Source organism: Palaemon carinicauda, unplaced genomic scaffold (assembly GCF_036898095.1).
Source record: "Palaemon carinicauda isolate YSFRI2023 unplaced genomic scaffold, ASM3689809v2 scaffold888, whole genome shotgun sequence".
NCBI lineage: Eukaryota > Metazoa > Arthropoda > Malacostraca > Decapoda > Palaemonidae > Palaemon > Palaemon carinicauda.
The window spans coordinates 15039-39470 of NW_027172190.1; the positions used below are offsets into that span (position 1 = coordinate 15039).

General features: G+C 36.0%; 1 protein-coding gene across 1 annotated transcript; it reads right to left on the reverse strand.

Annotated features, from left to right (window-relative positions):
- Window positions 1-19672: 19672 nt before the first annotated feature.
- LOC137637611 (DDRGK domain-containing protein 1-like) lies at window positions 19673-20394 on the reverse strand. The gene is made up of 2 exons (XM_068369758.1): window positions 19980-20394; window positions 19673-19785 (listed from the first exon to the last, which is right to left on the reverse strand). The coding sequence occupies exons 1-2, from the start codon at window positions 20392-20394 to the stop codon at window positions 19673-19675; spliced, it is 528 nt and encodes a 175-aa protein (XP_068225859.1).
- Window positions 20395-24432: the final 4038 nt, after the last annotated feature.

Sequence of the window (24432 nt, forward strand, 5' to 3'; positions counted from 1 at the left end):
CAGCCCGCAGTAAGGCATATCCCCTTGTCAGCGAGTGCGGCTTCCCAGGGAGTGCCTAAGAGGCTGAGGGAGGTAGAGCAGCCACATTTCACCACTGCTCCTGCACATGAAATTAGGAATGCTGTCCCCATTCTTTGAATAGAGTTGGGATCCTGTGTGCAACGCACTCTGCTTGATTACGGGGCCGGCTTATCCCTCATGGAAGAACATCTGGCAACAGATGCCATCCAAACATCAGAGTGCCTGGTGTTGAACACGGCTGGTGGTCATAAACTAATGACCCGACGTATCGTCAGACGATGATTCAAGCTTCAGAGTCGAAAAGTGTACACGTCTTCAATATCATCCCGATATTAAATGCAGGGGATATTCCCATTATTCTCGGAATTGATTTCATCAAGGAGAAGCAAGTGACCATATGGGGCTCTGATGGGGAGGGATTAGAAGTGAGGTGGAAAACGGGACCAGAGGAAGAGACAGAAATACCCTTTATGGGGAAAACACGACCTCGAGATAGGGTCGCCCTTGCTGCTAAGGGGATAGCGGTGCCAGTTCCTGCCGGGCCAGAGACAGATGAATCAATCCCCCTCTCCACCCTCCACTCACTATCATTGGCATCCACACCGGAAATGCACGAGTGCGACCTAGTGTAAGTAAAACCACATCAAAATTGGCAGGATTTTATGTCTCCAGGAGTCACCACCATTACTGAAGGAAAGGTCAAAATTCCCTTTATGAATGTAAGTACCCAGTGGTCCCCACTTAGGCACTGAGTCAGTCTACGACGCTGAGTTATGTTCGCTTGTGACAGCCAAACGGACATTTGGGGCCTTGTCTTTCCATGGTCAACGTCCCAAAGGGGACAAGCTGAGAAAGCTCCATCAAACAACTGTTTAAGTGACCTCAATTAATTATCACAAAAGAGTGGGAAGTACTGTAGGGGATTTCGAAGACGTAATTGCAGTCGGAGATGAACCCCCAGGGAAAATTACTAAGTTTCCATTTAACATCGAGACTAGGAGTCACCCCCCAATTTGTTCCAAACCTTATAGAACTCCCGTCTGTCATGTAGAGGCAATTGAAAGAGAAATTGATAAATCAAAAGAGCAAGATACGATTCGAGAAAGCGAGTCCCCCTGGGCCTCTCTAATTGTGATGGTTCATAAGAAGGATGGTTTTTTTCCGATTATGTGTCGATTATAGGAGGATAAATGCTGTTACCAAGGATGACTCATACCCCTTGCCCTCTATTGAGGAACTACTACTTAAAGTCAAGGAAAGCAGGCTTTTTTTCCATGTTAGATTTAGAGTCCGTGTATCATCAAATTCCCTTAAATGACGAAAGTTAAGAGAAAACGGACTTTATAGCAAATGATCACTTGTTTGAGTATGATTATCTCCATTTCGGATTGAAGATTGCTCCTGCCCATTTTTCTCTTATGATGATGTCCATACTAGCTTAATTATAAGGGCATATCATCTTTGTCTACCTGGATGGCATAATTGTGATTGGGACTAAGGCAGACGAGCATGAAAAAAATCTTATACAAGTGTTAGAAGCCTCAAGACGCCATGGGATGAAGATCAATTTAGAAAAATGTAAATTTTTTCAACAAGAAGTAGAATTCCTGGGGCACATAGTAACACCCAAAGGCCTAAGGCCTTATGCCAATAAAGTAGCTTCAATCAGAGAATTTCCAGAGCCTGAAAAGGCTAAGGAAGTAGCCAGTTTTCTCAGGCTCGCTGGGAATTACTATAAGTTTATACAGAACTTGGGTCACATAGCACGACCGCTCTAGATTCATTGAGGAAGCGATCCGAATTTCAGTAGGGAGAAAGAGAGAAAACTGCTTTTCAGACATTAAAGAATGCACACATGAGCGATGAACAGTTAGCTTATCCAATGTTCGACCGGCCGTTTTTAGTAACGAGTGATGCGAGTCAGATCATGATCAGCGGAGTCATTTGTTTCACTTCATGAGCTTTAAAGGGATCAGTCTCAGGCAGTCTCCCTGGTAGTCCCATAAAGTGAGAAGCTAAAGCAGGGCAGGTGTGAACATTAATGCCGAGCCGAGTACCATTTTTCTGAGGGTTTTTTCTTAGTAATGTAATGTAATTATAATTAAGGGCACCCTTTTGAACTTAAGAGAATATAGTCTGTGTAAAAAGACCACTAGGGTAATATTTGTGCATGAAATCCCCCTCCATTCATGTTTTCCTAAGTTGATTGAACCCCAATATGACCCAGATTGGTTCATATATATATATATATATATATATATATATATATATATATATATATATATATATATATATATATATATATATATATATATATATATATAAATATATATATATATATATATATATATATATATATATATATATATATATATATATATATATATATATAAATATATATATATATATATATATATATATATATATATATATATATATATATATATATATATATATATATATATACATATATATTATTATTATTACTTGCTAGGCTACAACCCTAGTTGGAAAAGCAGAATGCTATAAGCCCAGGGGCACCAACAAGGTAAATAGCCCAGTGAGGAAAGGAAACAATGGAAAACAAACTAATTAAGAAGTGTAATATCATTAAAATAAATATTTCCTATATAAACTATAAAAACTTTAACAAAACACGAGGAAGAGAAATCAGATAGAATAGAGTGCCTGAGTGTACCCTAAAGCAAGAGAACTCTAACCTAAGACATTGGAAGACCATGGTACAGAGGCTATGGCACTACCCACGACTAAGAGAACAATGGTTTGATTTTGGAGTGTCCTAGAAGAGCTGCCCACCATAGCTAAAGAGTCTCTTCTACCCTTACCAAGAGGAAAGTAGCCGCTGAACAAATACAGTGCAGAAGTTAACCCCTTGATCGAGGAAGAACTGTTTAGTACAAGGACAGAGGAGGATCTATAATGAAAAGGCCAGACTATTCGATGTATGTGTAGGCAAAAAGAAAGAACCGTAACCAGAGAGAAGGATCTATTATAGTACTGTCTGGCCAGTCAAAGGACCCCATAAATCTCTGGCGGTAGCATTTCAACGGGCGGCTGGTGCCCTGGCCAACCTATTACACACACACACACACACACATATATATATATATATATATATATATATATATATATATATATATATGGAGGTAATTTCCAAAGTTATATACGTCCTATAATGCAACGATATTTTTTATTTGTTTGTTAACATTTTGATGAATGGATTTATTTGCTCTTGTTTGTTCGTTTGTGCATGCCTTGCTGGACACTAACCATTTTAAGCTTTCTGCGCATTTACTTCTCTTCGCATACCTTCATTGCATAGTAACCATTTTTACCCTTCTACGCGCTACTCCCCCCCCCCCTTACCTCACTTTCTTATGACCATTGGCATCCCATGTTTTCGTATATTTCTACTTAGTTATTATAGTTACGGACGGGGAGAACTTTCCTACTAAAAAAAAGGTCTTTCCTATAGATAAACCCCCGTTTTCCTCGAAAATGACCCTTATTTTCCTTGCAAGTAAATAATCAATTACATATATATATATATATATATATATATATATATATATATATATATATATATATATATATATATATATATATATATATATATATATATATCCGTTGATAATGGGGGACCCCCAATGGGAACACGGGGTTTTTGATGGGAAAAACATACTGGGAAAACGGTATAAATGGTATAAACAAACCTTTTTTTCTCTATACATCATTTTCTTGGACGCATAATAAATCCATGGAAAACTGCACAAATTATTTATATCTTATACCAATGGTATATTTTTCATTTTTTTTTTTTTTTTTTTGACATTCTACGATGCGGTTGTATTCACTCCCGTTCGTTCGTAGGTACAGTCAAATACAAATGTCTTGCCGTCTCCGGTCCCTCACTGTCAACCCCATTATCTATAAATTCCAGAATTTCAGGTGTAGAAGATTTTGGTTGATAGGGGGAGGACAACGGACGGGGGAAGTAAATTCAGTATAATTTCACACGAACTGATACTAATTTTATCATTACAATGATTCTTCCTTATATTTATTGTGGTATTTACTATACCATTCTTGCGACCAACTTGTTGACAGAAATGATCGATTATTAGTTTAGCAATTATCATGTCTCGGCTGAAAAAATCTTTCGTAAACACTAGCTAGGGGTCCTCTCTCTCTCTCTCTCTCTCTCTCTCTCTCTCTCTCTCTCTCTCTCTCTCTCTCTCTCTCTCTCTCTCTCTCTCTCTCAGGACAGTATTTGTTGTAAGCTAGGGGAAGGTATTAAATAATATGAAGATGATTTTTAATTGCTCTCTGATGATTGACTGCCAACACAAACGCAAGTGTTCCCTGAAATACTTGCTCTATGCTGAATTGTTACAAGCCAATTGTATATATGCTATCTCTAGATAATTAATTGTTATTGGACTCGTGAATAGTGTATAAGTAAGGTTTTTCATCCTGGATAAAATTTACAAACTACACTTAAGTTCCTTATTCTAGCCAGTAACTTTTCAGTCAGAAGTTTATATCGAATAACACAACAAATGGGTCTATATTTAGAAACATTATTGAAAATATTATGATACTGATGAATCTAAATTGAATTGCTTTCAAACAAAATGCCTCCTGCCCGGTAACAGTTCTAAAAACCTACTCTGCCTACTACACACTTTACGCCTTTAGAATCACACTCTTTCAATAATATATATATATATATATATATATATATATATATATATATATATATATATATATATATATATATATATATATATATATATATATATGTATATATATATATATATATATATATATATATATATATATATATATATATATATATATATATATATATATATATATATATATATATATATATACATATATATATATGTATATATATATATATATATATATATATATATATATATATAATATATATATACACTATATATATACATATATATATATATATATATGTATATATATATATATATATATATATATATATATATATATATACATATATATATATGTATATATATATATGTGTATATATATATGTATATGTATATATATATATATATATATATATATATATATATATATATATATATATATATATATATGTATATATATATATATATATATATATATATATATATATATATATATATATATATATATATATATGTATATATATATATATATATATATATATATATATATATACATATATATATATATATATATATATATATATATATATATATATATATATATATATATATATACATATATATATATGTATATATATATATATATATATATATATATATATATATATATATATATATATATATATATATATATATATATATATATATATATATATATATTGGCTTACAAATTACACAACCTCCTGAGTTCCTAACTCATCTGTTTATTTTAACATAAATCTGTTACATTTGAATGATACCCGAGCTTTGAGATATTATGCAACTCCCAGATGGCAATATATAAAAACACTGAATATCCAAAGGTCTCTTACTTTACTCTCAAAACAAAACTGGGTATTTACTTTCTTAAACTATTCAAAACAACCTCTTACTTCGGTTCTCAGTCAGGGATACTAGCTAGGTCTATAAGAAATATTGGGGATCGAAATAATACACATTTACAGAAATAGACATAATCTATAAGAAATGACAACATTTATAAAAAAAAAAAAAACATTTCACCAAGATGAATCACTAGAAATATCAAATCTGAACAAAACCTTAGACTAAGACAAGAAAAGGATACATATGAAAATTAAACAAACACTTGTTTCACCAGAAATTAATTTATAAAAAATTTTAATCTTGATAATTGATGACAATAATTAACCTTTAACAATCTTATGCTTAAACTCTTAAAGAAATTCAAATAAAAGTTCTTTAGTGGCAGTGCTAGAATGTGGACGTGTTGTGTCGAGCTCCGCTGTACACGGCCTGAGTAGTGCTTTAGGTTTGTGTTTCTCGCTTAGAATATCACTTAAAAGATAATAGTTAGTCTTATGGAGAAGCCTAAGTGATAAGAAACAGTACACTATGTCTGCTCCTAACTAAGTCTGCCTCATACGTAATAACACGGAGGTGTGGAGGATTTATTTTTGCTTTATTTTAATTTTTATTTTTTGCCAAATCCTGTGTGTGAGAAAGAGAGAGAGAGAGAGAGAGAGAGAGAGAGAGAGAGAGAGAGAGAGAGAGAGAGAGAGAGAGAGAGAGAGAGAGAGAGAGAGAGATTGTGTTAGCGAGCGAAAGAAGTTAGTGTATCGATCGTTTGTGGTGAGAAAGACTGTTGGTATAAATGAGATTGTTTGTTTATGTTTTAGTTAGGTTACGACAGTGGTGAATGTCTTGGGTGAATGCTTATTTTGATTTGACTGCTGTAACCGTCAGTTGTGTGGATGCTGGATTTATTATTTTTGTATTACCAGCAAGGAAGTGATTATTTATATTCTGAGTAAGTACAGTTTTGTTTATCTTTGCTTGTCGGGATTGTGAATGATAGGAACAATTTGTTATTTATCTTTGATTATAGTGCGATAGTTCAGTTAGTTAGGAGTGTTCATAAGTGTTTTTCTTTTTTCATTTTGGCAGGCCGTGATTCCTCCTTTGGAGAGACCAAAGTTTTTCAGAAAGTGGATGTTTTGTTGATGACTTGGCCTGTATTATGTTTTTGTTTGGACTGCTCATTTGATTGACCAACTGTTGACGACCTGGCCTGTTTATTACAATTAAGATTTCGTATGATGATGATGATGATGATGATGATGATGATATCGACGACGATGACACCCATGACCCCGAGGAGTTAAGGCCGTTATGGAAATTAAAAAAAGTCTTCTGGTTTCATATAGTGGTTTTGTGCCATAAAAGACAGTTGGCTTTTGTGTATAGACAGTGTTGGTGTCTATAAAATATATATAAACACAGATATTTATTTGGGTGTTGGTGTGCGGTTGATTTAAGTTTTGTTAGGGGTTTTGTTGATTATTTGAATGGTGGTTATTGTATATTTAGTGTGAAGTTTATGATTAGTTGTAAGTGTGATTATTATTTTGATTGTGAATGGTTCCATGTTAAGTATTGTGGTATTAGGAAATATAGTTTTAAGGGTATGTTTTGTTTTGTTCATCCTTTTGTCTAAGAGTCCAGTTTATGATAACGTAAGGAGAAAGTATGTGTTGAGAAGACAATTGCCAGTAAGTAAGATTCAAGGGTGTGGGGGTTCTTCTGCAACATCCCGCCACATTATTTTGGCGCCCGAACAGGGACTGCTGAGGCGGGACTGATAGCTGGACTCTTTGACGAAGGACTGATAGGATACGAATTTAGAATTAAGACTGAAAAAAATGGAAGAACAGTTAAAGGTTTTGAAGGAGGAATTGCGGTTGATTAAGGAGCGTGAGGAGAAGTTGTCTGTAGAGAAAGAATAATTGTTGCAAGAGAATAAGTGGTTAAGGTGTGAGAATGAGGAGATGCATAGGAAACTGAGGGAAATTCAAGGAACTGTAGAGAGAGTGGAAGAGGGTGTTGAGATGAGGATGCAAGAGAATGAAGAACGAATGGAGAAAAGAATGGAAGCTATGATGGGAAGAGTAATGGGAATGATGAAAACTTTCATGGGTGAAGGCGCAGTCGGAGGAGTGGCCTCTGCTACGGGTAATGGGTTGATAGTGGAAGAGAAGGTTAAGGTAGGTGATAATGGGAAAGGAAGTGATAGTGATAGTATTATTATTATTATTATTACTTACTAAGCTACAACCCTAGTTGGAAAAGCAGTATGCTATAAGCCCTGGGGCTCCAACAGGGAAAATAGCTCAGTGAGGAAAGGAAAAAAGGAAAATAAAATATTCTAAGAAGAGTAACAACAATAAATATCTCCTATATAAACTATAAAAACTTTAACAAAACAAAAGGAAGAGAAATAAGATAGGAGAGTGTGCTCGAGTGTACCCTCAAGCAAGAGAACTCTAACCCAAGACAGTGAAAGGCCATGGTACAGAGGCTATGGCACTACCCAAGACTAGAGAACAGTGGTTTGATTTTGGAGTGTCCTTCTCCTAGAAGAGCTGCTTACCATAGCTAAAGAGTCTCTTCTACCCTTACCAAGAGGAAAGTGGCACTGAACAATTACAGTGCGACAACCCCTTGGGTGAAGAATTGTTTGGTAATCTGTGTTGTCAGGTGTATGAGGATAGAGGAGAATATGTAAAGAATATGCCAGACTATTCAGTGTGTATGTAGGCAAAGGGAAAATGAACCGTAACCAGAGAGGAGGATCCAATGTAGTACTGTCTGGCCAGTCAAAAGACCCCATAACTCTCTAGCGGTAGTATCTCAACGGGTGGCTGGTGCCCTGGCCAACCTACTACCTATAAGTAATAGTAATAGTAATAGTGATAGTGACATTGAAGATAAGGGAATTAGGAATAGTAAGGATGAACAGAAATGTAATAGGAAGAATGGGAAGAAAGGTAAAAGTGATGTGAAGAAAGAGAAGAAAAAGTGTCAGGATGATAGCAAGGATGATCATGAATGGGTGGAAGTGGTGAGTAAGAAAAGGGCTAGGAAGACTATGATCAAGGATAGGAGTATGACTGTGTAATTAGATTCCTTATATTCTAGCGAGGAAGTAGGAAACAAGAGGGAAGGTAGCAGTGATGATAACAGTGAGAATGAACGTGATGTGTGTAAGACTGTATTTATGAGAGAGGTACCTGGGTGTGAAAGGTTCAATGAGCATAATAGTAGGGATGTATATGAATTTTTCAAGGAGTATGAGAGGTATTGTCAGGATACGTATGGTGATATTAAGAGAGTTTGGGCTAGGTAGTTAGGAGAATATTTGACTGGGTATTTGTTGACGATGTATGGAGTGAAAATGAGTGTAGGTGACGTTGATTATGAAAGTGTGAAAAAGAGAATAATTGAGCAGGTAAAATGTATAAAAGGGAGTGTTAGGTATAAGTGTAAGAATGATTTTGATGAGGCAAGGATGAGTGCAGGAGAAGCTATATCAATGTACATATGTAGGTTGGAAACGTTAGCTAGGAAGAAGTATGGGGATGAAGGCCTAAATGAGAATAAAGAGTTAATGAGGAAGTTTTTGGCAACAGTACCTGAGAATGTGTGTGAATTTATTAATTTGAAACGGAAGGAGAAAATGAGGTGGACCCAAGAGAGATTAACATGGGATGATATACTAGAGGTAGTTGAGGATTACGAGTTACATAGACGTATGAAAGAAAGTAAATCTGTGAGTGTAAGAAGTGGAATGGAGGAAAGTGTGCCAGAATTTGTTAGTTTTAGAGATGCTGTTATGAGAGGACCGATGAGGGTAGCTGATAGTGTAGTAGATAGGAGTGTTAGGGCGAGTAATGTGGGAATACCTGTAAGGACAAATGAAGGGTTTAGGCAAGGGAATCAGGTTTGGAGGAATAGGAGTGTTAGTGCGAATCGAGGTATGTCAGATAGTCGTGTCCGTAATGAAAAAATGTTATAGGTGTGGAAAGGAAGGTCATAAGAAGAATGAATGTAGATGGGCTCTAGGTGCTTGTTTTGGATGTGGTGAGGTAGGGCATAGAATTAGCGAGTGCAAGAAAGAGAAAGGGGTAAAATGTTATCGGTGTTGTATGACTGGGCACATATTGAGTGGATGTCGTAGTAATCATATGAATGTAATTTGTGGTAATTGTGGTAAGGATGGTCATTATGCTAGAATGTGCAAGGAGCCGCAGGGTAAGTGTACTGAATGTGGTGCAGATGGGCATGTAGCTAGAGTATGTAGGAGGAAGGGAATAAGTCAGCCAGGATGTTCGGGAAACTAGAGTGTGAGAGGGTTCAGCTGGGTGAGTTCTCCTGTGTGTGTGGAAGGAATAGGATCAATGTTTGTGAGAATGGGATGAATAATTGGTTGGAAATGAGAAAGTATGAATCTAGTATGCATGAGAAGTTAGGGCTGGAAAATACACAATTAGTGTTAGTTGAATATAGGAAAAAGGGGCGTTTGAAAGTTTTAAGTAAGGATGAAAAAATGGAAAATTTTATAAGTAAAAGTGAGAATAGAAATAAGTATGACAAGGGTGTAAATGTGCAAGTGTGTATGGAAGATAAATGTGTTAATACAGATGAATCATGGCTGAGTATGAATGATACCTATAGTGTGTGTGGCTTTTCCTTAGGTGATGTAAAAGAAAGGATGACGAATGCGAGAGTGAGAGATAGGAGAATGATTAGTAGTATGAATGAATCTTTTGCTAAAGTTGAGAATGTTTTTGATGAAATGGATGAACTGTTTACAGAAATGAGTGTAATTTTAGGGCCAGATGAGAACGAGGTAGATATGATTGTACATGATATATTAGATGATAGGGATTTAGATAGGATTAGTGTTAATGTAGCGAATGATTGTGATCAGGAAGAAGTGAATGAGAGAGTATATGGAGGCCCAGTTACTCGGAGTAGAGGTCCCGTTCCCGACTGCGACTGGGTTATGAAAAAAATAATGTAAGTGTTGTGTGAGAAGGATTTGGCAAAGTAAGGGGGGAGGAATGTGGAGGATTTATTATTGCTTTATTTTAATTTTTGTTTTTTGCCAAATCCTGTGAGAGAGAGAGAGAGAGAGAGAGAGAGAGAGAGAGAGAGAGAGAGAGAGAGAGAGAGAGAGAGAGAGATTGTGTTAGCGAGCGAAAGTAGTTAGTGTATCGATCGTTTGTGGTGAGAAAGACTGTTGGTATAAATGAGATTGTTTGTTTATGTTTTAGTTAGGTTACGACAGTGGTGAATGTCTTGGGTGAATGCTTATTTTGATTTGACTGCTGTAACCGTCAGTTGTGTGGAGGCTGGATTTATTATTTTTGTATTACCAGCGAGGAAGTGATTATTTATATTCTGAGTAAGTACAGTTTTGTTTATCTTTGCTTGTCGTGATTGTGAATGATAGGAACAATTTATTATTTATCTTTTATTATAGTGCGATAGTTCAGTTAGTTAGGAGTGTTCATAAGTGTTTTTCTTTTTTTATTTTGGCAGGCCGTGATTCCTCCTTTGGAGAGACCAAAGTTTTTCAGAAAGTGGATGTATTGTTGATGACTTGGCCTGTATTATGTTTTTGTTTGGACTGCTCATTTGATTGACCAACTGATGACGACCTGGCCTGTTTATTACAATTAAGATTTCGTATGATGATGATGATGATATCGACGACGATGACACCCATGACCCCGAGGAGTTAAGGCCGTTATGGAAATTAAAAAAAGTCTTCTGGTTTCATATAGTGGTTTTGTGCCATAAAAGACAGTTGGCTTGTGTGTATAGACAGTGTTGGTGTCTATAAAATATATATAAACACAGATATTTATTTGGGTGTTGGTTTGCGGTTGATTTAAGTTTTGTTAGGGGTTTTGTTGATTATCTGAATGGTGGTTATTGTATATTTAGTGTGAAGTCTATGATTAGTTGTAAGTGTGATTATTATTTTGATTGTGAATGGTTCCATGTTAAGTATTGTGGTATTAGGAAATATAGTTTTAAGGGTATGTTTTGCTTTGTTTGTCCTTTTGTCTAAGAGTAAAGTTTATGATAACGTAAGGGGAAAGTATGTGTTGAGGAGACAATTACCAGTAAGTAAGATTCAAGGGTGTGGGGGTTGTTCTGCAACATCCCGCCACAGAGGGAGAACGGGAAAAATGGATAGTGTGTGAATGTAATAGAATCTACCATAAGAAATGTGTGTATTTAAGTGACAGCCATCAGTGAGATTGAACGGAATAACCTAGACTGGTTATGCCAACACTGCGTACATGAAGCCAGACAAAGCAATTTAGTAATATCAAAATTAAAGGAAGAGTGAACGTGAGAGATCTGGTCCTGAACAAACAAGATGTGAAATAAGATGACTTGGAAAACAAACTTGCGGACCTTAGCGCAGACGCAGCAAATTCCACTCAGACCACTGACCTCACTGAAAAAGTTGACATTCCTGCCATGAATATGGAACCAATTAAAGCAACACTTCAAACATTGATAAACCCAAAACCAGAGAAACCGAAATTTGCTGACAAAGTTAAGGAAAAATAATCTGTTGGTAATTAAATCAACCAATACAACAATTAAGGCAAACATCACACGGCAAGGCAGAGACAATTGTTGCATACGTGACGCATTGTTGACGATAGCAATGCTTTTTAATAGAGCTGTACCCACGAAGCGTCTGCAGCGCGTCTGCGGCGCAGCATCGACTGTGCATGACGCATGTCGTACACCCCTGGCGGCCTCCAGTCGTCAAGCAGCCGTCAAGCCTGCAGCAACTTGACAGGATGAGTGGTGAAGCAGCTGCTTTTGTAGAAAAAATTGAAAAGTATTCACGTCTTTACAACTTTTCTTGTGCGGAATATTCCAGAAAGGACATAACTGAGAAAGCATTGAGTGAAGTGGCAAAGGAGATGAATTGGAAAGGTTAGTAAAAAGTCGATAAAGTTTTATCCTTATATCATTTATATGAAGTTGAAAATCACACACACGTACTTCATAATAATAATAATAATAATAATAAGAAGAAGAAGAAGAAGAAGAAGAAGAAGAATGATAATATTAATAATAGTAGTAAACATTTTTATTTATCTATTTCTTTATTTTTTCATTAATTTTCTTTAGTAATGGTAATAATTCTCTAGTTTCTTTACCTCTGATTACATTTCTCTCTATTCTTATTATTCTCTATTCTTCTGTTCTCTTTATTTATGTTCTCTCTCTCTCTCTCTCTCTCTCTCTCTCTCTCTCTCTCTCTCTCTCTCCTCTCTCTCTCTCTCTCTCTCTCTCTCGCTCTCTCTCTCTCTCTCGCTCTCTCTCTCTCTCTCTCTCTTATACACCATCAATACAATAATTGTATTGCCATGGTAGAGCAGCTTGTGGCTTTAGAAAATAATTGGCTAGGTAATCACGCAGTTGATGAGGCGAAGCTGTAGGATGGATGTCAAGATGTTCTGCAGCGGGTGCATTTTCTATGTTCATTCATCTTGTGGCGCAGTTTCGTACAGTATGCTTTGAAGACGCATCATGTGCAGATGCACAATCGTCAGCGTCGCGTCATCGTCTGACACGTCTCTGCCTTGCCGCTGACGCGTCGCTTCGTGTGATGTTTGCCTAAATTACTGAGAGAAAACGTGAGGTTGAACAAGCACTTAAAGACATTCCTATACTTAGCACGAGGTCAACTACGAATGGAAATGTTCTTGTAAACTTTGCAAGCATTATGATCAGAGAAGAGGCGGTAAACAAAATTCAGACATTGGTGGCTGACACTGAAACGAAAAAATTCGGAAAATTAAAACCAAAAATAATGATATGCAATGTATACAATGATGAATATGATGTAGTAAATGCTTTGAATCAAAGAAATCACTGCCTGGACCAAATCCAAAATATAGAAGTTAAGATAAGTGTAGTCCTAAAGAAAAATGCCTTGGGGGGAAGACCACCCACCATGTGCTGAAATGTGATCCTGAAGTTCGGAGGGCTATTCATGCAAATGGGGACAAAGTTTCGTTACGATGGGGTATCTATAACATACGTGATAGGTACCACGTGATCACCTTCTACCACTGTCAGAGGTATGGACATTTTGAAAAAGATTGTAAGTCTAAGAATGAAGACAAAGTCTGCGGGAAATTTTCAGGGAGACACCCCACTAGAGAGTGTAATCCGCAAGTGTCAAAGTGTATAAAATGCACAGAGTTAAACAGACCAAGTGACCACACTGTAAATTCTAGAGACTACGATGCGTATGACTTGGAATTGAAAAGATTAGCGGAAATACTGATCATGGTTACTAGGGATGTCATAAACTGTGGCAATGTAAATATACAATCTGTAGGTAATAAGACTATTCAAATTCGAGAATTGATGAACGAGAAATATTTAGATATGCTAGCATTATCTGAAACATGCTTAAATAACTTAGACAAGGCAAAGATCGCTGAAATGACGTCCCCCAAACATGCTTTCTTTCACATACCGAGAGAAGGTAGGTCTACGTGGGGGTGTTGGACTCCTTATTCATAAAAGTTACTCAAATCACAAAACGTTGAAAAGAATTAGTGTAACAAGCTTTGAATATATAGAAATAAAATTTACGCCAAAAAATAGAAGCATATCCTTTGTAACAATCTAAAAGCCTCCTAGAACAAACACTAGTATCTTTTTTGAAGAATTTGGTGCTCTCATTGAGATGATTATCATGGAGAAAAACGTATCAGATATCTTTGGAGACTTCAATTTTTGGATGGATGACACATCAAATCCTAACGCTTTGGCATTTAGTGAGTTACGAGAATCATATTGACTAGTGAATAATGTCGACTGTACAACTACTTTAACCGGGCACACGCTAGACTTAGTTTTAAGTGATGACATGAGTAATATTGTATCTGATATAAAAGTCAAAGAGAAATATACCATCTCCCCAGTACACAAACTTATTACGTTTAGTCTACCTCTACAGAAACATGCATTAGTAAAGAAAATAAACTTGAGACATAAATCAAATTTTTCTTCTACTGTATTTATTGAAGAAGTTACAAAGAAAATAAATAGGGCTATCAACATTCCTTGTGATCATGATGACCAACGTCTGTTAAGAGCTAAGTGTGCTAACTGTCTTATGACCACTTATAATAAACAGAGTAAAAGTGAATATGATACCATGTGCCCACCGATGGAAAAGACTATAACCGTAAAAGACCAATCTCCTTGGTTTGACGGAGAGACTTTGGTATAAAAGAGGGAAAAGAGACATAAAAAAAGAAAGTGGAATAGGTTAAAAACTGAAAGTATTTGGGTAGAATACAAAACTGCTGCGTGTTAATATAACTACCTACAAAGAAGGAAAAAAAAGTAAATACTATAAGAGAAAGATCCTCGAAGCAGCAACAGACATAAATAAGTTACATCGTCTCCTGAATGGTATAATAGGAATTGTAAAAGGAAAGAAGTTACCTGATGGATCCAGTGACCAGGAACTAGTAAATAATTTTCTAGTATTCTTTAAAAACAAAATTGAAAATATAAGTAAGTCATTTGTAAATAATCAACATCAAATTAATGATACACCCGACACACAGACAAGATTAATACGATTTAACAACATAACACAAGATGACATCACCAGAATTATCAAGAAAGCAAAGAAAACAAACTGCGCGATCAATCCTATGCCAATATCTGAAGTAATTGGAGAGAGAGACTTTTCTAGTCTAGCCGAAATAATAATGAGAATAGCAAAGGCAATGTAAGTTTCCTAAATCTGAGAAAGTTGCCATAGTCACACTAGTTTTGAAAATGCACTGGACTACCTGGAATTAAGCTCATAGAGACCTATTTCAAATCTTTCCTTTGTCTCAAAAGTGCTTGATTATGTAATTCTTGAACAACTAGTCAGCCACTTAGAAGTAATAGAAGCTTTGCCTTACAACCAATCTGCTTACAGAAAACTATACTCTACGGAGACAGCCATCTCCTCTGTTGTAAATGATATGCTAGAAATGATGGATGAAAATAAATGTGGTATATTAATACTGCTCGATCTTAGTGCTGCTTTTGATACAGTTGTGCATGCACTGCTACTAAGTGATCTACGGTCCATCGGCATTGAAGATCAAGCCTTCGAATACCTAAAAGACTACTTAGTTGGTAGGAATTACTGTGTACAAATTGGAAACTCTTATTAATCAGATGAACCCTTAAACAGAGGGGTATCCCAGGGAGTGTACTTGCCCCAATCTTATTCTGCATCTATACTATTAGTCTATCGAAAATGCTACAAAGGCATGGCTTGAAGTTTAAACTATTTGCAGATGACACACAATTTTACTTCTCCATAAATGATATACATAACACTACTGAAACTCTAAACCAAATCCTTGATTGTGTTAGAGAATGGATGATATTCAAACAACTAAAATTAAATGAGAAAAAAAAATTAATTCATAGAAAAACCATGAGAAACTTAGGTGATATTCAAATGAACATAAATAATGACTTGAGATTTAGGTGAATTTCTTGACTGTAACATATCTCTAATTGCCCAAGTAAATAATGAAATAAAAACTGTTGGTTATCATCTAAGAAATATTGGGTTTATAAAAAAAACGTACCTGGACGAAAACTCTGTAAAGAAACTTGTGATAAACTGTGTTATTACCAGGATTGACTACTACAACTCCATCTATTACAATTTACCAAAACTGCAACTTAAGAAATCACAAAACATAATAAACAGAGGAGCAAGACTGATAAAAGGTGTCCCACCTAGAGAAAGGATCACCCCTATACTAATTGATTTACACTGGCTGCCAATTAAAGTAAGAATTTAATTTTAAATATGTACAATAACCCACCAAGTTATCAGAACCGGGCATCCAAAATACTTAAAAGAATTGCTACATATTGCGCAGCCAACAAATCGTGTCGACACGAGAATAGATACAGATGGCTTCAAACTGTTGGAACCTAGATTTATGTCTACTTTAGGCCCCAGAGGCTTTAAATATGCGGTCCCGAGACTATATAATAAGCTCCAACAAAACATTCAAATGATTGAAGACATTAAGTCTTTCAAGGAGAAACAGAAGATTTTCTTATTTCAACAGTCATACAACAGTGACGATTTAACAGTAAATGAACATTATGAGATATGTAACGTTAAATACTCTGAACGAACAAGGTAAAACGACAGTGGAGGTCCTGTAGAGAGTGGGGTTCCCCTGCTGTATGGGACCGGAAAAGCAGCCATCAAAGTAAGTAAGTAATACACTTACGAGTTTTGGATTACACAAGGTAATTAAACAGTTAAGTCAGAATAAATACACTTCATTATTTCACCTAAATCTCTCAGGGCCAGTAACAAAAATTCATATTAAACAATTATCTATATTAATACAATACACTGGATATATCATTCAATGGCTTTATCAACTTTTGAACACACTAAACACTATATATGTTGGATAGAAATCACTAATCACGTTTGAGTGGGCACACAATTAACGCACTTAAGAGGAGAGGGTGGAGGAACTTTGGCTCTTTCAAAGGAATGGGCTGGATCTCTTCTACTGCTTACGATTTCCTAGGGGCACACATATATTGACTTAAAACTTCTAGATATTCCTATTTAGATTATTCTCGTAGCTTGGGGGCAAGGCCTAGCAGCACCAAAGTTGCCAGCAAACAAGTAGTAGACGAATACCAAAGCACAAGTGAGGCAGCGCTCTCTCAGCTAACTCCGCTCACCTACTTCCTCGAAACAATAAAAAAGATAAAACTAACTCTGTGGGTTTTCGAGAATATTCCAACCACGTAGAAATATAACATGATGCAATACCTCGTGCAAACATAAAAAAAAATTACATAAGACCTAGTTTTCAAACCTCGTAGAGTTTCTATAGCATACTTAACAGTAAACATAAGACTTTATAACAAAATACGTGGAATAAAAAGTTCATTCCTAAAAATAATGTAAATTTGCATATACTAACTTGAATGAAAAATACAATTAAATGATCGACGAAAGTCTTACGTAATTTACATACAAATATTTAAACCTACAAGAGAGGAACTCACCTTACGAGCTGGCTATATACCTCTTAAATACACACATGAAATACATGATTAAAATATTTACTCTACACAAGACCAGCTTTGTAAGATAGCTCCTCCCAAAAAAGCATTATTTATTTTGAGGCCTGAATCCACCGATTCAGCCTGAGATAAATAATCTGCAACCACGTTATGTTCACCTGATATATGCTTTACATTAATACAATATGGCTGTAAATATAATGACCACCTAGTTAACCTTCGATTATTATTTTTCATCTTATTAACAAAAGTTAAAGGATTGTGATCTGAGTAGACTGTAAAGTCTTCATTCTGTGGTCTGTTCACATAAACTTCTAATTTTCGTATCGCTGTGATTAGCGCTAGTACTTCCATTTCAACTGTAGAGTAGGCTCATTGAGGTTTCTTTTACTTTGACGACATAAAACAAACAAAGTGAAAAATTCCTTCCTTATCTTCTTGCAATAAGACACCTCATATCCCATTATCCGAAGCATACACTTGGATAAGGAATTTCTTGTTGAAATCCGGTTTCAAAGTTAATTTGGCCTTCCTTTGATATTTCCTTTTTCCTGGTATCTCGATAACGTAGGTCCGGTTACTTATCATCTCCAAAATCCGGAATGGTTCTTGGAACTCGTTGGCGAGTGGGAACCTCCTTATCGGTGAATAAACCAACACCTGCTGTACTACCGCAAACTGTCTGGTCGTACTAAGCATACCAAACCTTTTCTTCGTTTTTCCTTGAATCGTTTTCAGGCCTTCTAGGGAAAATTTCCTTATCTCACCATTCCTTTTCCTCAAATCCTTAACATTTTCTCCACCTGTTTCCTCTCGGTCTTTCCCTTCTTCTGCCAACATTTTGATCGATCATTTGCTGAGGGTTTCTCCTCTTACTTCAGTCGGGTGTAAGAGAACTTTCTTGAAGCACTCGTTATGCTTTCCAGCCACCTAACAAACGTGATATGCACGGCAAAACTGACTCACGTCCTTATGCATGCCAGGTCAGAAGAAGTGTTTCTTAATCTTCTCTGTCGCCCTCCTTATTACTATGTGTATGGTCTCGTACGCTACGGCAATCACCTGTCTTCTCAATGGTGGGGGAATCAATATTTGACGGTATATTCCACATTCGGCATTCCCAGGGATATCGGCAGGTCTATGCTTCCTCTTAAGCAACACATCTTTAAGATAAAAACAGGTGGGAGACTGCTGCACCTCCGTCTGATCCACCACTCCATACAATAACTCTGTTGATGTCACATTCTTCTGTTGTAATCCTATCAGCCTTTTCCTACTCACTTGTCCTACTTCTAACGCTGAGTTTTCTATTTCTTCCAAATCCATTGTTTCTTTGTCTTCCATTCCACTCGTCTGTGGTTTCTCTTCTCTCGGGCTCTCTCGGAAGTTCTCCTCTTGTGTACCATCATGGGATTCCACTTCTTCGGAAAACCAATCCTCCAAGTTCATCGCTCCTTTGGTTTCTTTTTCTTCTTTAGCAGCCACTTTCTTCTTCATACTCCTAGTCGTCACACAACTAGGGAACAGATATGAGTAGATCTTCTAGAGTTCAGTCGTTGGACTATACTTCAATGGTTTTTCCGTTACAATGAGACCAGGCACAAATGGCACTCCACCAACCTCATTACCCAGCAGGACATCTACTCCTTCTACAGCCATACCCGAGGAGGGTTTACAACTAATAATATTATAATATTCACTCAACGAAGTGGCTTTGTCAAGTTTCTTCACCTCTCTCTCAAGTGCGTTCAAATATGATCAGGAATTCCTCGTAGATATTGTTCCAGCACTATTAGTTCTTCTAAATCAGCCATCTCTCTCGCATTAGCAGCCTTTATCCATCTCTTAAAACATCGTCCTACTTATAAATGTAATCCAGGAAAGCCCTTTTCTCGTCCTCCTGCAAACTTCGTAATCTTTCATGATAATATTCAGGGGTCATCTGATGCACCTGTAGCACGCTCTTCTTCACTTCTTGATACTCCTTCCTCTGGACCTGAGATCAGGAAAGATAGGCACTGCATCCTTTCCCAATGAGAACACTCTGCAAAAACACAGACCATTTATCTTTTGGTCATTCCATCGTCGATGCAACAGTTTCAAAATGATTGAAGAACTCATCGGAAGCTTTTTCTGCAAATTTTGGAATAAACCTCTGGGCACTTGTTACTTTAAACACAGGATCGTGCAAACCAGGGGTTACCTCTGTCTGCACAAGAATTCAACAGTTCCAGCTACCTTGGTGTCGTGCAATTTCTCTTGCCTCTTCCCTCTCTTTTTCTTCCATTTTCCTCGCATGTCTTGAGAATTCTCTGGCTTCTTCTCTTTCTTTTTCTTCTCGTCTTGCTTCTATTTCCCTCACACGTCGCACTTCTTTTCTCTTTTCTTCCATCATATTCAACTTAATCAAATTCTCTTCTGCTGCAATACGTTGAATCTCAGTCTCTATATTCCTGTCTGTTTTCATCACTTCAGTTCCTAGGTCAGCCGATCCTTGCTTCGCTACGAATTCTGCTTTAGCTTCCTCTAACCGTTCATGAGCTGCTACAATATCTTCTTCCGACAACCTTCCCAAGTTTATAAACGTTCCTAAGGCTAGACACTTGATTTGGGCTTTAATCATTCCACTTGTCGCAAGGCCACCACATGCCATTAAAATAGAGCCACTGAGCTTTAGTTACATTAGCTTCTGACAATTCGTGAACATTTGGGTTTTCAAAAACTCTTTGATATAAGAGTACTTTACAAAACATTTATACCACTACAAAGAATATATCTTAAAAATATGCGTAATCCTAGCAACACTATACAGTTCAAATTTTTAATGAAAACACGGCCTGTTATCAACAATATTTAAAACACACTCGCTCAATCCTAAGGGTCTAGGCACCAATAATATGTTATATATTACTGCTGAAAAATTACATAGCCTCCTACGTTCCAAATTCACCTGTTTATTTTAACATAAATTTGTTACAATTCAATATTACCAGAGCCCTTGAATGTAACCTGTCTCCAAATACCAAAATAAATAATGTAATAAAACCTATTGGGTATCATCTAAGAAATATAGCGTTTATAAAAAAAGTACGTAGATGAAAATTCTGTAAAGAAACTTGTGATAAACTGTGTTATTACCAGGATTGACTACTGCAACTCTATCTTTTACAATTTACCAAAACTGCAACTTAAGAAATTACGAAACGTAATAAACAGAGGAGCAAGACTGATAAAAGGTGCCCCACCTAGAGAAAGAATCACCCCTATACTAATTGATTTACACTGGCTGCCGATTAAAGGGAGAATTGAATTTAAAATATGTACAATAACCCACTAAGTTATCAGAACCGGGCATCCAAAATACTTAAGAGAATTGCTACATATTGCGCAAGCCAACAAATTGTTTCTACACGAGAATAGTTACAGATAGCTTCAAACTGTTGGAACCTAGAAATAAGTCTAGTTCAGGCTCCAGAGCCTTTAAATATGTGGCCCCTAGACTATATAATAAGCTCCTACGAAACATCCGAATGATTGAAGACATTAAGGATTTCAAGAGGAAACTGAAGACTTTCTTATTTCAACAGTCATACAACAGTGACGATTTAACAGTTAATGACCAATACACGATATTAAACGTTGTATACCCTAAACAAACAAGGAACAATGACAATGGAGGTCCTGTAGAGAGTGGGGTTCCCCTGCTATATGTGACCAGAAAAGCAGCCATCAAAGTAAAATAAAGTAGATTATACAACTCTCAGACGGCAGTATATAAAAACACTGAATATACAATGGTTTCTTACTTTAATCTCAAAACAAAACACAGTAATTGGTTTACTTGAACTATTCAAAACAGCCACTTACTTTGACTCGTAGTCAGGGGTACGAGCAAGGTCTATAAGAAATATTGTTGATAGAAATAATACACACTTTTACTAAAATAAATATATTTTATAAAAAAAGGACATTAATACAGAAAATTATCAATAAAATTAATCACTAGAAATATTAAATCTGAACAAAACCTTATACTAAGACAAAGAAAAAGATACTTATGAAAATTATACAATCAGTTTTTTCACTGAAAATAATTTATAAAAATATTTGATATTGATAATTATTGACAATAGTTAACCTTTAACACTAATGCTTAAACTCTCAAAGAAATTTGCATAAAATTTACTGATACACTTAGTAGTTTTGGATAACAAGAGGTAATGGAATAGTTAAGCCAAAATATATACGTTTCACTGTTTTCAACTAAATTTTACAGGGACAGTTACAAAAATTTATATTAAACAAGTATTTTTAATAATACAATACACTGGAAATGTTACTCAATGGCTTTTTCAACTCTTGAACACACTACACACGATATATGTTAGATAAACATCACTATTCATGTTAGAGTGGGCACACACTTGACGCACTTGAGAGGAGACGGCGGAAGAACTTTGGCTCTTCCAAAGGGATAGGCTGGATCTCTTCTGCTGCTTACGATTTCCTAGGGGCACATATATATTAACTTAAACCTTCTAGATAATTCAATATAGATTATTCTCGTAGCTTGGAGCTAAGGCTTAGCAGCACCAAAATTGCCAACAATCAAGTAGTAGACGAATACCAACGGAAAAGCAAGGCAACTCTCTTTCAGCTAACTCCTCCCACGACCTCCTCGAAACAATACAGAAAACATAAAACTAACTCTTGGGATTTTCGAGAACATTCCAACAATTTGGAAATATAACATGATGCAATGCCTTGTGAAAATATAAAACAACTACATAAGCCCTTGCATGGCTCGTATAGCATATTTAGAGAGATCACATAAGTTTACGTAACAAAATACCTGAATTAAATGTTAGTTCTTAAAGATAACGTAAGCTTATATATATACTGACTTGAATGAAAAATACAATTAAATGAAGGACGAAAGTCTTACGTACTTTTTATACAATTACTGGAACCAACAAGAGAGGATCTCACTTGACGAGCTGGCTATAACCTCTTAAATACACAAATGAAATACATGAATAAAATATTTACTCTACACTAGATCAGCTTTGTAAGAATATGTACGGAGAGAGAGAGAGAGAGAGAGAGAGAGAGAGAGAGAGAGAGAGAGAGAGAGAGAGAGAGAGAGAGAGAGAGAGCGTGTACAACTCAGCATGTACCGCTTTGCCACTACAAAGGAGCTTGATGTTTTTTTTTTCTTTCTTTTTTTGCGAGTGCACAGCGAAACAAGAACAATTACTTATTCGAAAAACAATAAATATACCGGGAATAGTTATCTAAAACATAGTAATCAATTATTGATGTTACTGCTTGCCAGTACATACAGAGCTTGTGGTGAAAAAAAAAGATGGATAAAATGGACTATATAGTTAATTTGTCACTGACTAAAAAGCCGCTACAAATGTCTTTTCATAACAAACACCACCGCTCCCTTTGAGGCTTCTCAGGAATAACGGGAGATATCTCTCCCCCAATAAACTATTAATTAGTATAACCAATGTATAATATTACTACAGTCATATCAAACAATAGGACTACACTCTAAGTCCTTTCATCTACTGAGCAGTCCCTGCTGATGTGAACTCAGTTCGTAAGTTTCATTAAGATACGAGACACAAGTTTTTCTCTCTCTCTTTTGCGCAAATTCCTAAGGTATGAACACCTTCATATTAGGTATCTTAATTACCGACTATGTTTTAAAACATGAACATAAATCAATGGAGGATATCGAAACGCACTTGTTAAATTGTAGTTAAACTTAGTTCAATAACTAAAGGTTAAATATATATGAGTGATAATGCAAAGACAAACTCATGAGGTTTACAAGTTAATGACACTTTAATAAAATTATGTCAAGTCCAAAGAACAAGGGTAAATCACTACTTGTGACCTTATACACACACACACAACCACCACCGCGACAACCCAATAACAGATCAGCTCAAGTTTGAGCCGGGGCTCCTGAGCAAAAGCTGTCTCCTTCGTCGTACATTCAGGTTTTATACGTGAAAAGGAGAAAAATTATACAATTACAAAGTATGTAAGACTGCCTACAACATTTACATTAACACAAAAAACCTTGAAGCAAATTCAAAGATTAACAAGAAAAATAAACTCAAAACACACAGTATGTAATTTTAGACATATTCCTTAAATACAATTAGCTAGTTGGTGGTGTGTGACAAATATGATCATTGGTAGTGTCACGCCCATACATCTATGGAGGAGCGAGAACTAGGTGAATCATAGAGTGAACACTGCCCTCGTTGTCTTCTAACCTTTGACTTCATCTAATGGATTCTCTGGCAAGATGTAAGCAAGTTATGTAACACCTTCAACTACTACCACACGTTGTACAACGCCTTGGCTAGAAGTACAGTCACTCATATAAGTTTATGGATGTCAGGGTGTTTGAGAGAGATTTATACTCCACACCTTTCTGGATGACAGGTGTCTGGGAGCGCGAGACCGGTCAAATATTCAACTATACAGTTGACCGTTTTCGCACTCCCAGACACCTGTCGTCCAGAAAGGGGTGACATGGAAATCTCTCTTAAACACCCAGACATCCATCAACTTATATGAGTGACTGTACATATACGAATCTCATTATTAAAACTGAACATCTGTTAACATTTTGCAAGCATATTTTATGGTGATTGGCCATATATAA